Genomic DNA, 16079 nt, shown 5'->3' with positions numbered 1-16079 from the left:
TTACATTTGGTACTTTAAACAGGCCTCAATTTTGACACTGTGATATATGTGTATATATATCACAGGAAAGTAACTATGACCTGAAGCTGCCAAATAAATGTAGTGACATAAAAAGTACAAGGTCCAAGGTATTATTGACATAATAAAGTACCTCAACATTGTAGTCACGTACAGTAACGCACACATTTCTTCACTGGTATCTGGGATGAACTTCCCGTCACATAAAGTGGTGGAAGAAGTTTTCAAATTGTTTACAAGAATGTGAAAAGTTCCCCCGAAGTAAAAGCTCTTCATTTAGAATCTCACAGTCTCTATCAAAGTACAAGTGCTGCTCATGCAGATAAATGGTGATATATTATTACATAAATCTATATTAGGTAACTAGTAGTGATACATCAGTGTGTAAGCAGCATTTAAGCTGATGGAGGCAGTTACACACAATTTAAAACAGACTTTATACACTAGTTTGATCCAATAACGGTCGATTGTTTGTGTTTTAGTAAATACTGAAGTACTTTCCACCACTGTCATACTAATGCGAGGGGTCCATGACATGACAGAGTTTGGGACCAGTGCACAGAGCACGTGGAGTCTGATGAAGAGCTGTAAATGAGTGCTCGTATCCACATTTCTGACTAATTGGCTTTGGATGGAGAAAGCACACACACAAAGTGATGCTGGATGAGCTGCTGACGCACTTTGAAGTGCACTGATTGGTTGCTCGGCTCAACCCGGCTGCGGCCTTTGTTGACAACATTGTTGGTGTCCATACAAAACCAGTGAAATATGCAAGCCAATAAATTGCTTTTTAATTCCAGTTCTGCTTTCCACATGGCCGTCTCCTTCCAACAATGGCTGCCTAATAAGCCATAAAAAGAAGACAGGGGCGGGATAAAGGCCCAGGAGCAATTTGATGCTTTAAACATCTCTATTATAATAATGACCAACTACCCACTTGTGTTCCAGGGTGCATGAACAATATGAGTCAACAATGTGCAGGCCGCAGTGTGCCCCCCTGTGCTCAGTCATGGTACAAAACCAGAGCCATTTGTCGGGAGGAAATTGATGTTGGAAAACTGTTCTTTCCGCTCCGGCCCATTTGGGTCAAGCTCCACTGAACACAGCATGGCTTTGGCTTCTCTGTCTGCTGTGTAATCGGACCATGACCTGCTTTCTGTGCATCTGACCCGTGTCCAATATGCAGTGAGCCAAGTGAAACTATCTCACCTGTTCACTTTGTTCTGTCTGTGCAGGTTCAGTCATTGGTCCTGCAGCTTTGTGAAGAGGAAAACCGTGATCTCTCTCAGAGATTTAAACTTTTAACCCGCTGTTTCCAGTCTTTATGCCTGGCTACGCTATTTATAGCGTACAGACGTGAGCCGGTATCCAGCTTCTTATCTAACTCTTGGCGAGAAGGTGAACGAGCAAATTTGAAAAGTGTAAAACTGTTCCTTTAGGCAGGTTCAACATTTACTATTTTCACCATCTTAGTGCAGCGTGTTAGCCTTCACTTGATGGGATGTCATTAGTTTTGCAGGTGTTTGGTTATAAATCAAAGTGTTGAAATTAAAATTGTGGCCTGATGATGGCGATGAGGCTGCAGGAAAAAGACATGAACATTTGCACCAAATTCACTGTCAATGCAGTAACTGTTGTGATATTTCAGTGTGGAGATCAAAGCATGGGACCACATGTTGGGATCCTGGGAACTCTGACTAAAAGTTGTCTGACGAACTGGGGACTTCTGTCCACAGCTGGGGAGGTTTGTGAGTCCCATGCTCTACATTTCTGCAAGCCTTCCACTCCACAGGCCCAGTCAGTGTTAACTTTTGTCTCTCAGCTGTCTGTAGACTTCAAAGGGCTGTTTGGCATCAGACTGGAATGATCTCTCTGGAACGACCTCTTCAGCCTTCCTCTAAATGCTACTGCTACTACATGTTACTCTGGCAGTCTGTGACGGCAAGACACCTAGACTCTTTTAACATCACTTTATGGTCATTTTCTGTTTATTTGTGGTCATTGTGTGTCCCTTTGTGGTTGTATTTTGTCTATTTGTGATTATTTTGTGGACATTTTGTGTCTTTGTGATTACTTTTTATCTCTTGGTGACATTTATGTGTAGTCATTTTGTGTCCTTTTAGGTCATTTTCTGCCTTATTGTGGTCCGTTTTCATCTTGACTCTCCAACAAGAAATGCCCGCAGCCACCTCACACAGAGATTCTGATACCAACAGGCCAACTACCTATCAACTTCTGACTGTAGTACTGGGGGTGGTGGGTAGCAGGGGATCAGGATCCAGGAGGGCCCAGTGCCGCCCCCCTGGCCACCCCTCTGGCCCTGCCCCTGCTCTTAACATAAGCCCACACATACATTGTTATCATGCCATAACAGAGACGGTGACCGACTGACAGATTGGTTAATTACACTGGCGGCAACTTGGGAAGAAAAATAGGTTAAATGATGTAAGGACATGAGTATTTCAAACATGCAAAGTAAGACCCTGTGCAATTTCAGAGGAATTTTCTGGCAGAGCCCAGCCCTTCATTGTAGGAAGTCAGACGTTAGTTTTATTCAGAGTATCAGGTGTGAACTTGTCAGATGCTTTAGTCACAGATGAACGCTTCAGCAGGGAAAAATGAGTGAAATCTGCAGACTGTTTGTGCCTGGAGAGAAATAGCTGCCCAGACAGAGAGCCAGCATGACCCAGATATGACTGTCATCCCACTGTTTGCTCCTCAACATTTGTCCTGAATATCCTGAATATTTCTTTGACAAGGGTTCAAGTTCAAGTAAAATACTCCATGGAGCAGGTTTAGCACATATAGGGTACAGGTCAAATCAGGGCAGACAGGCAGATTGACGGTGATGCTGGATATGCTTAAACTGAATTAAATGTATGATTTCATCTGCTTTTAACGAATCTTAAGAGAATGTGCTTTCAAAATTATCATAATGATGCAAGATGGAGAAATATGCATCTTAAAGTAGCGTAAGGACACTTTAACATCACTTCTGAGGATACAAACTTACTTTAAGTTGTTACAGCAAGAAATGAAACAATAAAGTAACTAATTGATTAGTTAGATTAATAAAAATAATCAGCAACAGCTTCTCAAATGTGAGGATTTTCTGCTTTTTCTTTTGATTGTTTCAATTTACTATTATTGATTTGGAGGTTTGGACTTTTGGTGACAAAAAGCATTGTGAAGGCGTCACTTTTGGCCCTGGGTGATTTATTACAAACCAAAGAATAAATTGTTTACTATCATTAGTTGTAGCTCAACCAACTGCAAAAGTAAAACAGATTTTACATTAATGCATGAGTGTCTAAGTTAATTTACCTGGTTTTACTTGTGTAGTGCTTCACTTGTGATGGGGGGTATTTTCTAAGCAGAGCACATCTTTAAGTCAAGGGGGAGTGAACTGATGGACGCTGCAGTGTGACCCTCACACCACTAGGCGGCGCTGTGCAGAAACATGAAGCCTCCTCAGAGGTCACAGTGTTTTACTTCCTGCTCGGCGGTAAAGCGTGTGCTGGTTTGCGAGGAACAAACGTTATTGTGACGAAAAGATACCAAATTATTTTATTCCCAGAGAGCATTAAATAGAGCCGAAATGGTGAGTATGCCTTGCTAATGTTTACTATCAGTTCATTAGGTGTTTTGTAGGATGGATTTCGGCATCACCGTGCAGAGATAGTAGCCTTTTTTTTAAGCTAGTTAGCATTAGCTGGTTAGTGTCTCATTCATGAGCTTAAGAGAATGAATGAATCCGTCACATTTACGCACACACGCGGTTAAATGTGTAAATTTAGTCTATTTAGGTTTTTTATAAAAATGAAGTGGGTTTGTTGCACTATTTCATTTGTTTGAAAAATGCCGCCTTTTGTTTGAGTTCAGCTTTGTTTCTGTGATGAGACGTCACGCCAAACTCTGTTCGGAAATCCTCTAATTTAGCAAACACACTGTGCGGTTCATACTTAGTAACACCTGGTCCACTTAAACGCATAGATGAATTAATTTATTTAATATTTGTAGAGACATTGTTACTTGTTGGAGTTGCGTGCTTTGTAAAACCGTACTTTTTTTTCTCACAGTAATTTGGCCTGGGTAGGCTGTATTCTGTTGGATGCAGGCTGCAGCTCCCTCCAGTTAGCTATACATGCACTCACAGCACTCAAGCAACTAATGTTAACATTAACTTTGAATTAGTGTACCCTACGGCATCTTCCTTACAGCCATATATCAAAACACTATGCTCTTCAGAGAGCTGTGTTATGTTTATATCTGGAATAAAAGCTATCTGGTAAAATGGTCTGTGCCGAATTCACTACTATAATATCGGACATCAGAAAAGGTCACTAGATTGATGCTTTTATGTGACATATGTTGGTGATGTGCTAAGCCACAATTATTCAATAATTATTGTATTTTCTCCATAGAGTTTACCTCTGAACCCAAAGCCATTCCTGAACGGCCTGACAGGCAAGCCAGTGATGGTGAAACTGAAGTGGGGGATGGAGTACAAGGGCTACCTGGTGTCTGTGGATGGGTACATGAATATGCAGGTGAGAACAAGTTTTAAAGGCTATTTAACAACCCTGTTATGTGCCGAGCTTGCTTGCATGGGGAAAAAAAAAAATCTTTTCCCAAGATCCTTTTAAGACTTTTTGGCAGTTGGTCCACTGCTAAATCAACCAAGCAGTTTGCATTTCTACCAGTAGCACATTTTTGTAGCACTTGCACTTGTTATTCCCTTTTAACCTTGATATTAAAGGAAGATGTGCTCATTTTCACCCCACGTAGTCACAGGCTGGATCAACAAAGTTATCTGAAAAAACCTTGTCCTTGTGTGAAGCCACATGAGTCACATCGCACAACTGTCAGAGCTTCCACTTGTTCTTAATTTAAGTATCTTGTGAACATGTTTTCTGAAAGGCAAGGCAAATTTATTCGTATAGCACCTTTCAGACACAAGGCAATTCAATGTGCTTTACAGGGACATAAAATACAATAAAAACAAGACACAGAAACATTAAAATGCATGTAAAATATAATAAAAGTGCAAATAAAATAAATACTTAAAGCTTGAGAAGATGCAAATTCCAACAAAAGTATGTTTGTACACCAAATTCTCAACTTACGAAACGTACTTAATTTATTGGGCGGAAAAGATAAAACACAAATGTTTGTAGCTGGACCCTCACACTCTGTTAAAGTATGACCTTTTTCATCTTTGTCATATACTTTTACTGGCTGTATGCGTACGGACAGACGCTGCGATTTGTCCGTTTATATACCCCCACCTATGTGTAGCGTCTTAACTTTTTTTATATTTGCATATTTCCCTGACAGCTGGCAAACACAGAAGAGTATGTGGATGGAGCATTGGCGGGGCATCTTGGTGAAGTGCTTATCAGGTACCGACAGCTTTTGGCTAAATAACAGAGAAAGTTCCTTTTACTGCCTTAAGGTTCCTAACTACCTTAACCAAGCTGTGTTAATGGTTAACGTGATATTTTTCAAAGAAATCATTGGCGGAAGCAAAAGGAGGCACCACATGGTCGTGCTTTGTGTCTTTCTCCTTGCAGTCCTCTGTGCTAACGGGTGTGTTTCATGCTCACAGGTGTAATAACGTTTTGTACATCAGAGGTGTAGAGGAAGAGGAAGAAGATGGAGAAATGAGGGAGTGATGCTGGTGAAGAGGACTCGGCCTGCTGTGTGACTGTACCTTGTAGTTGAGTTGACGTGTGTTTGTGTTTTCACCATGTGAAACAGATGAACGCCTGGGGTTTTTGGGTTATTTTTCAAGCAGTTTGGAAATGATTTCTTTTTTTTTTTACTGTATGTGAGTCCAATTTTATGTTGCAACATAGTGATACGGGCACAATAAATGATTATACCCTTTCTTAAACTTGATTGTTGTGGTATTTTTTGCATGTGATATCTAACAAAAGCAACTCTTAAGTTCCTCTTTTAATCACAGAGAAGACTGACTGGTTAAAGGCACGATGTCTGTGGCAGAAGCACCGCCTCTCTGTGCACTTTAAACTCTGCTCTGGACAAATATTTGCCTTGTTGAAAACCAGTCACTCTGAAGTAAGTGTGTCTGCTCCGGATGAATCAAAATGTCCAGTAATTACAGACTTCTGGTGAAGGATGCCAAGCAGGTGGTTCTGATCTGCAACAAGGGTGAGAAGTACGTGGCCAAACATGGGATGCTAAATCTTAGCGTGATTGAAAACGGGAGCGTGGTGATAGGAAGGTAAGTTCTCTAAACTACTAGCTTCAGTGGTGTTCATGGTATGAACAATGGGGTCACTGTTGATTAACAGGCTAAATCAATCACAAATATACCTAAAATGCAGTGGCGGGCTGTTCATTTTACACCTGGGCCTTCAGTGGTGTCCTACCTGGATCAAACCACCTCTTAATACCATCATTATGACGTCACGGCTATAGAAACCATCACTATCATACAGAAAGGCAGAATAACAGGACGCTGCATCGCAGACAGGTATCTCATGTTACGAGAATGAATGACATCACTAAAGCAAGAAACCCAATTAAAAGAATTCAACAAGTCACCAAACTCTCTAACCACCGACTCTGCTCCAAACACAGAGTGGTTCAGTTGTCAACACCAGACATTCTCAGTAACACACTGTGCTCCTCGGAGCCTGTAAGCCAAAGGTACCGCTCGTAGTTGCTGACCTGAAAGTGGCGGACGAACCCTTTTCCCGGCTGGGACAGGCCTGCTAGCTTCGGGGTGGGCCAACATTTCCTCAAAATGTCCAGCTTTTCTTGGAAAGTCCGCCTTGAAAATGGATTTCTAAGTAGATCTGCGACCAAATTAGCATCTTCTGCTCTGTCAGCCATTGTGGGTTAAAAAAACTGCTATTAATACTTAGGATTATGATAAAGTTTTAGCTCGTGCAGGTCACTAAAGGTAAGAATCGCTAGTTTTGGCTAAGCTCTCTGACCAGCCAATCAGAGGACGTGAAAATACTGACGTCATCGTACACCTGCTAGAAGGCCCTGGGGTCACCAACTCGAAATCTGATTGGTTAAAGCAACAGTTTCATTGTGATGTATTTTAAGCTACGGGCGCCTGCACTCTTGATTCTGAAGGCCTCAGGGCAGATTTCTTTGACCCTGGCAACACATGATGGCTGGAATATGATTGGATAAAAGCTCTAATATAGACAAACACTGCTGGAAGCACCCCAGCCCAGAGACGTGCTATGAAATGAAGAGCATAGACTATTAGGAATAATCTAAAATGATTAATGGGAAAATATTAAAACGTAAATCAGTGATTCTGAGTTTAGGCCAGCAGAGGAGGCCTTGCTGGCCCTGACGGCCCACCACTGCTAAAATGTTTTATTTAGTTGGTGAGGAAATGACAGCCAGCATCAGGTCTCACTTGTTCCTTCATATGTGCTGAATATCAGCATGGCTCCAGCGGATCTGCTGGTCAGGAGGGTTTTTTTTGTCTTATGTGTTCTGCTGCAGCTCATGACTTATGTAAAATAATGCACAGCGACGCCCCCCACAGGCTGTAGTAGCTCATTACACCGGAAAACAACTGGATGGATGAAATCTTAAAAGAACTTTGATTTTTATTCTACTAATATCACTTTATTTCCCCTGAAGTGGGGCAAAAATGTGTTCTGCACTTCTTTACCACTCGCTAATTCAAGTCTTTGCTTTTATCCTCTGCTCTTTAAGTACTGACAATCAGAGTCTTTAGGAAAATAAGAATTACACACTAAAAATACTCCACTACATTAGAAGTCCTGCATTTAAAACCTTAAGTAAAATGTAAGTGTTATTAGTATAAGTCTGCTTAAAGTATCACAAAGGTACTCATTCTGCAGTAAAATGTTCCCTGTCAGTGTTTTAGATCTGATGTTTCTGCTCCATTAATGTGTGTGTGTGTGTGTGTGTGTGTGTCATTTTACTACTGTAGATGTTTATGCTTGTGATCACTTTAACCACTTTATATATTGTTGGCTAGATGAATCCGCAGCAATGCACCATGGTCATATGTTTGTAGCCTTAGTGTCCTGTGAGAACAGCATGTCTCTTAAAAAGTTGACTTTTAATGAGAAAAACAGCCTGTTTTCCAGCTGATCCGAGAGGGTTTCCGAATAGTTTAATTTCACTGGACAGGAAGGGAATGAAAAATCTGAAGAGTAACTAAAGCCGTCAGACAAATGCAGAGAAGTAAAAAGTAAAATATTTGCCCCTGAGATGGGATAAGTATAAAATGTAAATACTGGAGTAATGTTTATTTAAGTACAGTACTTGAGTAAATATTTACATTATTCCATTCATCATTATTCCTATTTTCTTAACACTAATGGAACAAATAACATATTTAGGCTTGAGGGTGCCTCCAGGCCAAAGGTTAATAGTTTGTACGGTGAGCACTGACATTAACTCATTTCTTTGGTGCAGTGATGGGCTGATCAAAGCTGTGGGGCCTGCTGACATCATTAGATCACAGTTTTCAGAGGCGTCCTTTGATAAAGTGATTGACGCTACAGGAATGTGTGTCCTGCCCGGTGAGTATCAGCTGTGATACTTGTGATTTTTACACACGAGCTCAGTAGAGGCCTCCATGGACCGTCAACATATACAGTTACATAATATCAGTGAGTGATGTTCCACTTACCCTCCTCTTGTAGGGTTGGTTGACGCCCACACCCATCCAGTCTGGGCCGGTGACAGGGTGCATGAATTTGCAATGAAGGTAAATATGTCTTGACATTCACAGGTTCCTCAACTGCAGCTAAAGTTTTAGTTTTAATGCATGTCACTCTTGCAGCTGGCAGGCGCCACCTACATGGACGTGCACCGCGCTGGAGGGGGGATCCACTTCACGGTGGAGCACACTCGAGCCGCCAGGGCCTCTGAGCTGCTGGCCTCCCTCAGCAGCAGGCTGGTGCGCATGCAGAGAGCTGGCACTACCCTGGTGGAGTGTAAGAGCGGATACGGCCTGGAGCTGCAGACTGAGCTCAAGATGCTGGAGGTGATCGAGGAGGCCAGGCGCACCCTGCCCATCAACATCTCATCGACCTACTGTGGAGCCCACGCAGTGCCCAAGTACGATCCCCTCCCTGCAGTGATCTCATTTCACATCACATCCTGAAAATGAATCTTTACCATGCGTCTCTGTCCGTTAATCAGAGGGAAGACAGTTGAGGAGGCCACAAAGGACGTCCTGCAGGTTCAGCTGCCACGGCTGAAAGAACGGATGTCTGCCGGGACCCTCAGAGTCGACAACATCGACGTGTTCTGTGAGCAGGGAGTGTTTGACCTCAGCTCTACTCGCTCCATCCTGCAGGCCGGCAAAGACATGGGACTCAACATCAACTTCCACGGAGATGAGCTTCATCCCATGAACTCTGCTCAGGTATCACATTCTCCTGAAGCTGTGTTCACTTTGGGAGCAGAGGAGCAGAAAACAACCACCACTGACATCCTGTGTGCATATCAGTGAGGCGGATGAAACTCTAGAGACACCTGTCAGTGTAATGCACCTCAGTTCTACAGCAACACAAGCTACACACAAGAAAATGATAACAAAAAGTCCAAAAAGCTTTATCCAACTTTTTTTTTAAACAAATGTAGCAGTGCTATCCAAGATCTGTAAATAGGCTCTGATGGGTAAAATCAGTGGAGATCCTCTTTAGTAATGGAGGGATTCATTGCTGACCTCACAACCAGTAAAACTGAGCGTTTACATTTTAACACCACCATTTGATAACTGCAATGTATCAACAACATATGACATTATTTCTTTTTTAAATCAAATGTTGGGCCTCACAGTCTGAAAACAAATAAAGGTTTCTTCAAGTTAATATTTCTTGATGCTGTTAAACTTTTCATAGTTTTACAATAATTATTTTCATTATCAGTTAATCTGACGTTGATTTAGCCGATGAATTTATTAGTCGAGTAGAATATAACATGTCAAAAAATAGGTACAATACTCAGTCACTACTTTCCAGAGCCCAAGGTGACGTTTTCAGACGGCTTATTAAATTCAACATACCAAAAGTTTGACACCTTGTATCAGCACTACCCTGCAAGAATCTTTAGCAATGATAATCTCATTCACCTGTGTGTGTGACAGCTGGGTGCAGAGCTCGGAGCCTTAGCCATCAGTCACCTGGAGGAGGTCACGGATGAGGGGATCGCTGCCATGGCAACAGCCAGAACCGCTGCTGTCCTCCTGCCAACCACAGCCTACATCCTCCGGTATTACAACAGCAGCACATTTACTTTTTTATTCCACTACATTTTAGAGGAATATCTGACAGCATTAGTTACTTTACAAATAACATTTTTATATAAAAAAAACATACAAAGAGCTTATACACTGAACAAAAATATAAACGCAACACTTTTGTTTTTGCTCCCATTTTTCATGAGCTGAACTCTCGGCAAAGGGGAAGTGCTCACTAACACAGATTTAGACAGATTTGTGAACAATATTTGAGAGAAATGGTGTTTTTTTGTATATAGAAAATGTTTTAGATCTTTGAGTTCAGTTCATGAAAAATGGGAGCAAAAACAAAAGAGTTGTGTTTATATTTTTGTTCACTGTAAATTTTGTGCTTTGTTACAAATTAAACTATTGAACTACAACTGTGTGTGTCATCTAATATAATGTGTGTGTGTGTGTGTGTGTGTGTGTTCAGGCTCCCCCAGCCCAGAGCCAGAGACATGCTGGATGCTGGGGTAATTGTTGCCCTCGGCAGCGACTTCAACCCCAATGCCTACTGCTGCTCCATGGTGAGTACAACAGGAGAGCGGAGGAGGTTACAACTCATCCTTTGTCTGCATCCTCCGGTTAATCGTGTTGTCTGTCTTCAGCCAATAGTCATGCACCTGGCCTGTGTCAACATGAGGATGTCGATGCCTGAGGCTTTAGCCGCAGCCACCATCAACGCAGCCTACGCCCTCGGGCGCTCCCACACACACGGCTCCCTGGAGGTTGGCAAACACGGAGACCTGCTGATCCTCAACACCACACGGTAAATCAGGACGCACAGAATAATCTCTCCAGGTCTATAGCATATAGGAATTCTGTAAACTTTATTTTTTGCTATTGCATTTACAAACCAGTATGTTTTTAAGTGTATTGTTTGATACTTAGTGTGTCAAACTGTGTGCTTTTGTGAGTAAAAACAAATCCTGTTTTATTGCAGATGGGAGCATCTGATCTACCAACTGGGAGGCCATCAGGAGCTCGTCCGTTACGTCGTCATTAAAGGCAACGTCGTGCTCGATAATGACAAAACCATGGACATATAACCAGAAATGAACTGCTGGCTGAGATCAGTGAAGAAGTTACTGATAATACCGGTAGCTGAGATTTTAGGGGAACTCTTTGACATTTTTGGAAATGTACCTGTAAATAGGTAGCTAGCCCAGCTCCGTCCACTTCCTGAAATCTCTGCTGGTTGCCTAGCAACATAGATTACCTGGATTTATGCTAAACTAAACTAGCTGGCAGCTGGCTGTAGTTCTAGTGCTGTAATGTCAAACTGTTTCTTTGTTAATAATAACCTAAAAATCAGCTGCCTGTCAAAGAATGTGACTGAGGTCAACGAATCAATTGGTCTGAACAGTCTGTTCTAACGTTTCTGTAAAGCAGAGCAAAACATACCTTCTCTCTTATCAGTAAAATGCACCGTCTGAAACTACAGAGCAAAGAACACAGAAGTAATGAGGTCAGTAGTTATCTGCGAGCCTGAAACAAACCACTCACACTTGTGACGAGTGCGTTTATTGAAAATGTTAGTACACAACGTTCGTTTCATCTAAATGGATCCGTACGTTATATTTTTCCACAGGCATGGCTTCTAACAACATAAAAAATTATTCTCCTCACTCCTCTTCTGTCTTTTCTCTCAGTTCATTATGTCAAACATTTTACAAAAAAAACACGCCTTATAATGTGATTTTTAAAAAACTAACCATACAAAAAACTAGTTCAAATGCTATTCACAACAATAAATGGGTAGATAGATGAAGATGTGAGATAAAACGCTGTAGTGGCACGCGATAACTGGCTTGATTTTACTAAAAACAAAAGGCGAAGGTAACATATGACAGACAGGTGGTGATATATTTCATGTACCCTATACTGACAGCTTGAAAGGACCATGTCAAACCCCCTCAGGCCTCATACTTCTTCCCTGCTCGGTGGATCTGTTGGTAAAGCGTCATAGAGAAAGCCATGCCGAGGAGCTGGGAAAACAAAATAAAAAGATGTGTTAAAAATAAATAAACCAGTGCTCTCGCAGAGACTGGAGAAAGAAAGAGCTGCTTACCTGTATGACCAGCACACACATGGCGATGGTTCCCAGGAGGTGTTTGTTGTCATCCAGCCACTCCTCTACCTTCTCATAGCAACCCTGAAAACACACAGCAACAGTCATTAGGGAAAGTACTGCACACCAGACGGGATTCAGGCACAGTTAAACAGACATGTTTCTGCTCATGTTCACAGACTGTAAAACGCTACACTGAAGACTTTTAGGACCTTAATACTGAAGAAAATTAAATGTGCATTGAAACTAATTGTAAAGTGGTGACTCATGACTTGCTTTTGCATTTTTAATTTCATCTCTACTTATGTACAATTTTGTATCTCATTGGATTTTCTGTGATTAAGCATGTTTTTGTTTTGTTTTTTTGATTCCCCCTGCCTCCAGTCTTTATGCTAAGCTAAGCTAATCACCTGCCAGCATACAGACACAAGAGCAGTATCAATGTTCTCATCTAACTCTCAGCAAGAAAGAGATTAAGTGTATTTCCCCAAAACACCAGTTGTAAGTCTTTAATAGCACACATGCACACACTGACCCGTGTCCAGAAGGTATTGGAGGCGTTGCGTCCACAGCCCTGGTAAAACTGCTGACAGCAGCGGTCTGGAACCACGTTTTCATGCAGGGCAGTGTACCAGTCATTGTGGCTCATCACTCCACAACATCGCCACTGGTGCACAGGCAGGAGAGGGAAACTGTTACTATTTAATCACTCATTTGAAATTATCAGGAGGTTACAAACTGCATGACAGCATGATAGTTCAAATAAAGAGGATTTCAAACTCCTGTAACTAACATATTTCTCTTCTTTAGTGTGTGTGTATAAAATATACCTCTCCCTGTATGGTGTTCCATGCATCCCTCAGCCCGGCGTTGTTATCGGTGTTGTACAGCACCAGCCCTTCTTTCAGGTCCCGTCTGGCATTTTCACTGACCTGGGCAAACACAGGCGAAGAGGTGGATCATGGGATATGTAGTCCCACTCAGCTACGGGAGAGGATCATTTATCAATATGAATTTTTGGTTTTGTTTAAGCAGCCTTTTACCTTGTCGGTGTAGACAAAGAACAGGATGAGGAGGATGAGTTCGGCCAGGAGGATGATCAATAGCACAATGAAAAACTGAAGAAAAAGTGTAAGAAAAATACAATGAATAGGCTTCAATATGAGCAGGAACAATCTGGATAAACTAATGCTGTATTTAAACCAATGCAGAACATTTGAAATATGAGCTACTTAAAAATATACTTAACTACAGCTTTCAGATGTAAAATGCAAAAACAAACTTGGGGTTTGGTGGTGGACCCAACGCGGACCCCTACAGAAGCCGCCCACATTGAGCCTGGGTCTGTTCGAGGTTTCTTCCTGTTAAAGGGGAGTTCTTCCTGCCACTGTTGCTCAATATAACATCTGATGCTGCTCATGTGGGAATTCTTGAATACTTAATTTTGAATTCATGAATCGTTGGGTCTCTCTCTAATTAAAGAGTTTGGTCTAGACCTGCTCTTCATGTAAAGCGTCTTGAGATAACGCTGTTGTGATTTGGCGCTATATAAATAAAGATTGATTGATTGATTCTGACTGTTCTCATAGTACCACCACAATAACACCTGTAGTAAGTTTAAAAAGTAAAAGTCCAACACAACCTGAACACAACACAAGAATACACTAAACTAAACCTCATGTGAAAAAAACACTTGTTTTGCATGATGGGTATTGTAGTCTACTCACACTCAGCAGCAGGCACTTGTTTTCCTTGATGGCACCCAGGCAACCTAGGAACCCTGTCACCATGACAACGGTGCCAAGGGTGATGATGAGGTTGGCGGCGGAGAGCGACGGGAAGGAGGGCGACAGGGTGGCAAAGCTGCCCTGAGACACAGACAGCCACACGCCAACACCCAACAACCCACAGCCGCCCAGCTGAAACACACACAGGAAACTCAAACACTTCCTGCTGATTTAATGATAACGTAAAACTTTAAATTGGTCTTCTGATCCGACTACAGATTTACGGGAACATCTGAAGAACGTTTTCTGGCCAAGTGTGTGTGTGTGTGTGTGTGTGGAGTAATTACCCAGAAGAGCAGGTTGAAGAGGAAGAGCATGTATTTAACGCAGCAGATGCAACCGCGAGCCATGATTCAATCAACAGGCACTGCGAAAAATTAATTAAAAAAAGTCATGAAAAGACAAAAAGTAAAGTAACAAAAGTAAAAAGTAAGTACTGAATGATGAGGTCTCTTACACTGAGTACAATCAAATCAGTCAATGATGAGCTGCATTGTATAGAGGTAAAGTAATGGATTAATAACTTTAGGACTAATATGAACATGTATAAAATCATGTCACAGGTTCTTTTTCAGGAGAAAAGGCACGAATTTGTGGGTTTTTTTTTGCAACATCAATCATCCATCTGAGGTTGTTTGTGTTACCACGATCACGAACCAGACATCCCACCGTAGCTAACCAATCTCTTTCCTGTTACACCACATTATCTGTAAAACTCGCTGAAATCACATCCCAATGATAAACTTACCACTTCAACTGGCAGCAGAATGGAGAAGCTCTGGTGGTGTACCTTAGACACACAAGCGTACGCAAACGTTTACAATCACACAGAATGAATGTGAGCTATTACTGAAAGAGATGCTTTAGGTTTACTGATAAAAGGAGACTACTCACCTGTATTCTAAACACAGGACTGGGAAGTGACTCACACATGCAGAAAATCCTCGACACACATTACAAAGTCTAATTGCATCTTTCTTGATTTCTTCAATAATGTTGGAAAGCACAAAGGCTACAACTAATCCACTGAATATTTTAGCAGTTCATAAAAGTATGCAAGTGGTACTTCAGTGCAGTAAATGTTCCCTGCCAGTGTTTCCCTTCTATATCTGATGTTTAACATTGCTGCAGCATTAATGTGCGTTTGGTCTATATGATCATCACTTTTCATGAGCTCAGAGAAACAGCCTGTTTTCAGCTTTGTGACGGGGCACTTTCCAGCTAATCCAAGACGGTTTTTATAAAAGCTTATTTGTCTTTAAAAAGTGGGAGAATTTAACCATCATTAAAGGAAAACTTCATCAGACAAATCTGGACACACAAACAAAAGCACCTCAAGTGAATCCTGAAGTACCTGAGAGTGAAGGTACTTCATTATCTTCTTAACAGGGTCACATCTTTATTAGAAAATAATAATATATATTAAACTAGTTTACTAGTGGCCAACATTCGTCTATTTTATTTATAATGATTGTTTTCTTATTAACACACTGGTGTATCGGCTTCCTACGACGTGACGTCACTGGACTGAACTTATTTTGCGGTTTTACCAAAAGTTTGCGACAAAACAGCCGCTAGCGTCGCTGCTAAACTCCGCTAATTTAGTGCTTTAGCGGTGGTAAGACAGGTCATGTTCGCCTACAGAGGGCTAAAGCCGCTTCACTGGGGCTCGGGCCGTGATTGTTTTCATGTCCATGCCCTCGGAAACGGGACGGGGGGGAAGAAAAAGGACGGACAGTTTTCCTACCGTTGGCTACGAGCTGGAGCTCATCTTCCCGCTAAAGTTCAGTTTCAGCCGCAGAAAGTTTCACATGCCGCTTTCCTTCACTGCATCTCCCGGCCAGAGCTCAGAAATACGACTTTTGTCTGCCCTGAAGTCGGCTTTGAACTTTCGTCGATGGCTGGAGAAGAAGAAGAAGAAGAGGAGGAGGAGGAGGAGGGT

At 41.8% G+C, this 16079-nt stretch overlaps 3 protein-coding genes across 3 annotated transcripts; 2 read left to right on the top strand and 1 right to left on the bottom strand.

The window, feature by feature from the left end:
* The first annotated feature begins 3516 nt into the window (after positions 1-3516).
* Positions 3517-5914, top strand: snrpf (small nuclear ribonucleoprotein polypeptide F). The gene is made up of 4 exons (XM_070853962.1): positions 3517-3619; positions 4443-4568; positions 5356-5420; positions 5627-5914. Exons 1-4 carry the CDS (start codon positions 3617-3619, stop codon positions 5691-5693), a joined length of 261 nt encoding a protein of 86 aa, XP_070710063.1. The 5' UTR covers positions 3517-3616; the 3' UTR covers positions 5694-5914.
* Positions 5915-6085: 171 nt separating this feature from the next.
* Positions 6086-11771, top strand: amdhd1 (amidohydrolase domain containing 1). The gene is made up of 9 exons (XM_070854048.1): positions 6086-6265; positions 8464-8570; positions 8694-8758; positions 8834-9111; positions 9196-9421; positions 10145-10269; positions 10713-10806; positions 10888-11048; positions 11223-11771. The coding sequence occupies exons 1-9, from the start codon at positions 6129-6131 to the stop codon at positions 11326-11328; spliced, it is 1299 nt and encodes a 432-aa protein (XP_070710149.1). The 5' UTR covers positions 6086-6128; the 3' UTR covers positions 11329-11771.
* Positions 11772-11787: 16 nt separating this feature from the next.
* Positions 11788-16061, bottom strand: LOC139222079 (tetraspanin-9). The gene is made up of 9 exons (XM_070854049.1): positions 15885-16061; positions 14886-14927; positions 14425-14504; positions 14078-14269; positions 13394-13468; positions 13181-13282; positions 12886-13017; positions 12351-12434; positions 11788-12267 (listed from the first exon to the last, which is right to left on the bottom strand). The coding sequence occupies exons 3-9, from the start codon at positions 14485-14487 to the stop codon at positions 12196-12198; spliced, it is 720 nt and encodes a 239-aa protein (XP_070710150.1). The 5' UTR covers positions 14488-14504; positions 14886-14927; positions 15885-16061; the 3' UTR covers positions 11788-12195.
* Between the last annotated feature and the right edge of the window lie 18 nt (positions 16062-16079).

Source organism: Pempheris klunzingeri, chromosome 22 (assembly GCF_042242105.1).
Source record: "Pempheris klunzingeri isolate RE-2024b chromosome 22, fPemKlu1.hap1, whole genome shotgun sequence".
Classification (NCBI taxonomy): Eukaryota; Metazoa; Chordata; class Actinopteri; order Acropomatiformes; family Pempheridae; genus Pempheris; species Pempheris klunzingeri.
Note: the sequence above shows the minus strand (reverse complement) of the source record. Positions and strands in the feature narration are given on the sequence as shown.